The sequence below is a fragment of the Apis dorsata genome, unplaced genomic scaffold (assembly GCF_000469605.1).
Source record: "Apis dorsata unplaced genomic scaffold, Apis dorsata 1.3 scaffold_188, whole genome shotgun sequence".
NCBI classification, from domain to species: domain Eukaryota; kingdom Metazoa; phylum Arthropoda; class Insecta; order Hymenoptera; family Apidae; genus Apis; species Apis dorsata.
This window is the reverse complement of record NW_006263473.1, coordinates 2,095,975-2,098,605: the sequence shown is the minus strand read 5'-3', so window position 1 is coordinate 2,098,605 and position 2,631 is coordinate 2,095,975. Positions and strand designations below refer to the sequence as shown.

At 36.0% G+C, this 2,631-nt stretch overlaps 1 protein-coding gene across 1 annotated transcript; it reads right to left on the bottom strand.

Moving 5' to 3' along the window:
* Window positions 1–1,225: 1,225 nt before the first annotated feature.
* On the bottom strand, window positions 1,226–2,507 carry LOC102678349 (EF-hand calcium-binding domain-containing protein 1-like). The gene is made up of 5 exons (XM_006614535.2): window positions 2,228–2,507; window positions 1,993–2,153; window positions 1,819–1,899; window positions 1,628–1,738; window positions 1,226–1,438 (listed from the first exon to the last, which is right to left on the bottom strand). The coding sequence occupies exons 1-5, from the start codon at window positions 2,352–2,354 to the stop codon at window positions 1,250–1,252; spliced, it is 669 nt and encodes a 222-aa protein (XP_006614598.1). The 5' UTR covers window positions 2,355–2,507; the 3' UTR covers window positions 1,226–1,249.
* Window positions 2,508–2,631: the final 124 nt, after the last annotated feature.

The following is a 2,631-nucleotide window of genomic DNA, read 5'->3' as shown; positions in this document are numbered from 1 at the left end:
ATACTCTTTACAGAATATCCGTTCCACCTTCTCCCTCGTTCGAGTAGAGGGAAGAAGAGGTAGAAGAAGAGATGGAAGGAAAAAGGAGGACTCTCTCTGTCTCTATATATACGTATATATCTCTCTCGGATAACTAAGGCTTGCGTGTTGGTGTTTTACGTCGTGTGTACGTGCATATACGCCCACGCTTTGTGAAGATCGAGAGAGCCGGAGGGCAGGGTGGACGTTTCGACGAAAGCCTCGAGATTTTCTCGTTTAATTTGTTGTTATAGCTGCTTGAGACGCGAGGATCGGCCCATCCCCCTCGATCCTCAAACATTCATTATGTTTTTTTGTAACACATCCACCAACGCGACTGGAATTGCGGCTTTTACGCGCCACCCTGCTCGCTCCTCCGGAGATCTGTATTTCGCCTGTATCCGTCCTGTGTGTACGCCCGTCTTTATTAATAGAGGGAAGAAAAAGGGATGGATTAGAGGGTTGTGCACGAGGGCGGAGGCTGCGAAATGTGAACGATATATATTTAGAAAGAGGTAAGAGATGAAATATTAATTTTCTAATATAAAATATTTCGTATAGAATTGTGCTTATTATGATTATGTTCTTATTTTAGAAATGTTGAAATTTGTGAAAAAAATAATTTTACAATAGATGCATATTCTTCGCATATATTTCCACATTAAAATCAGCGTATAATCGCATAACACTATAATTCTATAATTTAAATGTGTAAATTTTGTGCCACGAAAAATTGAACCTTTTCACAAAATAAATAAATATATATATATAAACGTAATGCGATAAATCCATACTCACATCGCACGACATATTTTTCAGCTTGCACTAAGAACGATATGACGATATATAGAACAGATAGAAATTGCACTTGACGAAACTCAATCGAGCAATTGATCGCATCTTATCGACGTCACGGTTTGCATCTGATGCGATTAGGAGGCGGTATTATCGCGGTCCATTAACGATTGTTTGTTAAGAAAGAGCAAGTCAATCTTCCACGTTCGACGAATCGTGATGAATGCAGCTCAGACAGCCTCGAAAATCTAGTGAACCGTTTACAGGGCCTAGGCGGATCCCTTCTGTCCGATTTGCCACATTTTCCTCCTCCCTGTCTTCTCTGTCAGATCTTGCTGTTAGCTTCTCCAGACGAGGATTGGCAAGATCCTTGGATTTCAAGGAAAAAGAGAGAAAGAAAGAGAAAGAGAAATTATTCTTCGATAAGGATGGCTCGTTAATATCTTCCTACACGATTCGTAAACGTGCTGAGGAAAACGTGGCGAGCGTCTCTGGAAGGAAACACTGGCCCCATGCATTCCAAAAGAAGAGAATTTCTGTCTTTCACCGCTGTTTTAAAATCGTCTTCCGATATCATCCCATCGCGATCCACGTCCAATTTTTTTATTAACAAATCTATCAAATCCTGTACAAAGGAAAAATGTATTGGCAATGTTTTGGAAAAATAGATTAATGAAATATGAATGTAACACATTTTGTTTTTTTATTTATCGCATAATAGAATCAGTAGAAATTGATATGAGAATCAGGACAAGGTTTCTTCAAGGAATTTAAATTAAAAGCGAGATAGAAAATATATTATTAAGGTTGTTACCTTCACGGCTTCGTCTGGGTTTTCATCGTTCTGCAGTTTAATTAAGCAACCACGCATCATGGGAAATATGTGCTCCTTTTTTAATTTATGAGTTCTAAGATGATCGTATGTCTATTAAATTAAGAAGGATAGAAGAATGGATTAATTAAAAGGAACAATAAAGATTGAGAAATATCGAACAAAATGGTTACTTGATAAGCAAAATGAATCTTCTCGTCTATAGTTCCCCGAAGAATCACCGAAAGACTTTCGATCCAATTGTCACAGTGTATCTAATTGGAAATTATTCTTTGCGATAATCGATCGATTTAACCATCACCCTCGGTTTAAGTTGATTATAATATTTCATAAAATATTGATGTTACCTGTAAAGCATTACGTTTGTCGATTACTGAAAATATTTTATCGATCAATAGATGGCGAATATTTTCCGTGAAGTCGAAACCAGCATGGAACAGATCTCGAAATAGTATTCTGCTTATGGGACCCATTATCTGAATGCATTTTCGATGAATAATTGCCAAGGCTGTTCGAAAAGTAAATCGAATTAAAGAGAAGAGGAAGAAAAAAAATTGGTGATGGTTACTGTAAATTTCTAACCTTCAACTTCTCTGTAATTGAAATGCGTGTTCCGTGCCAATCTTTTAAATTTATTTACGTTTTTTGTCCTAAACACGATCTCCGCTAGAGTATCATTTAACATATCAACCGCCTGTTCCGCCGGCATTTTGATTACTTTCTTTTATACTTGTAAATTTTGAATATAAAATTTTGAAAGTTAACGAAAGATGTTTGTCCCTTGAATGATGCCACGTATCATTCGATTCGATTCTTTTTAAGGAAAAAAATCGATACATACTTCTACTTTTTAAATTTAATTGTTTCGGCGTATTTCGACGATGTTAAGGCATGTTGAATTTATAGTATTGATTAATTTATTTGTAATATTAAATTTTGTATTGTAAATTTATTTGAAATATAAAGAATTCAAAGTGTCTTTCATC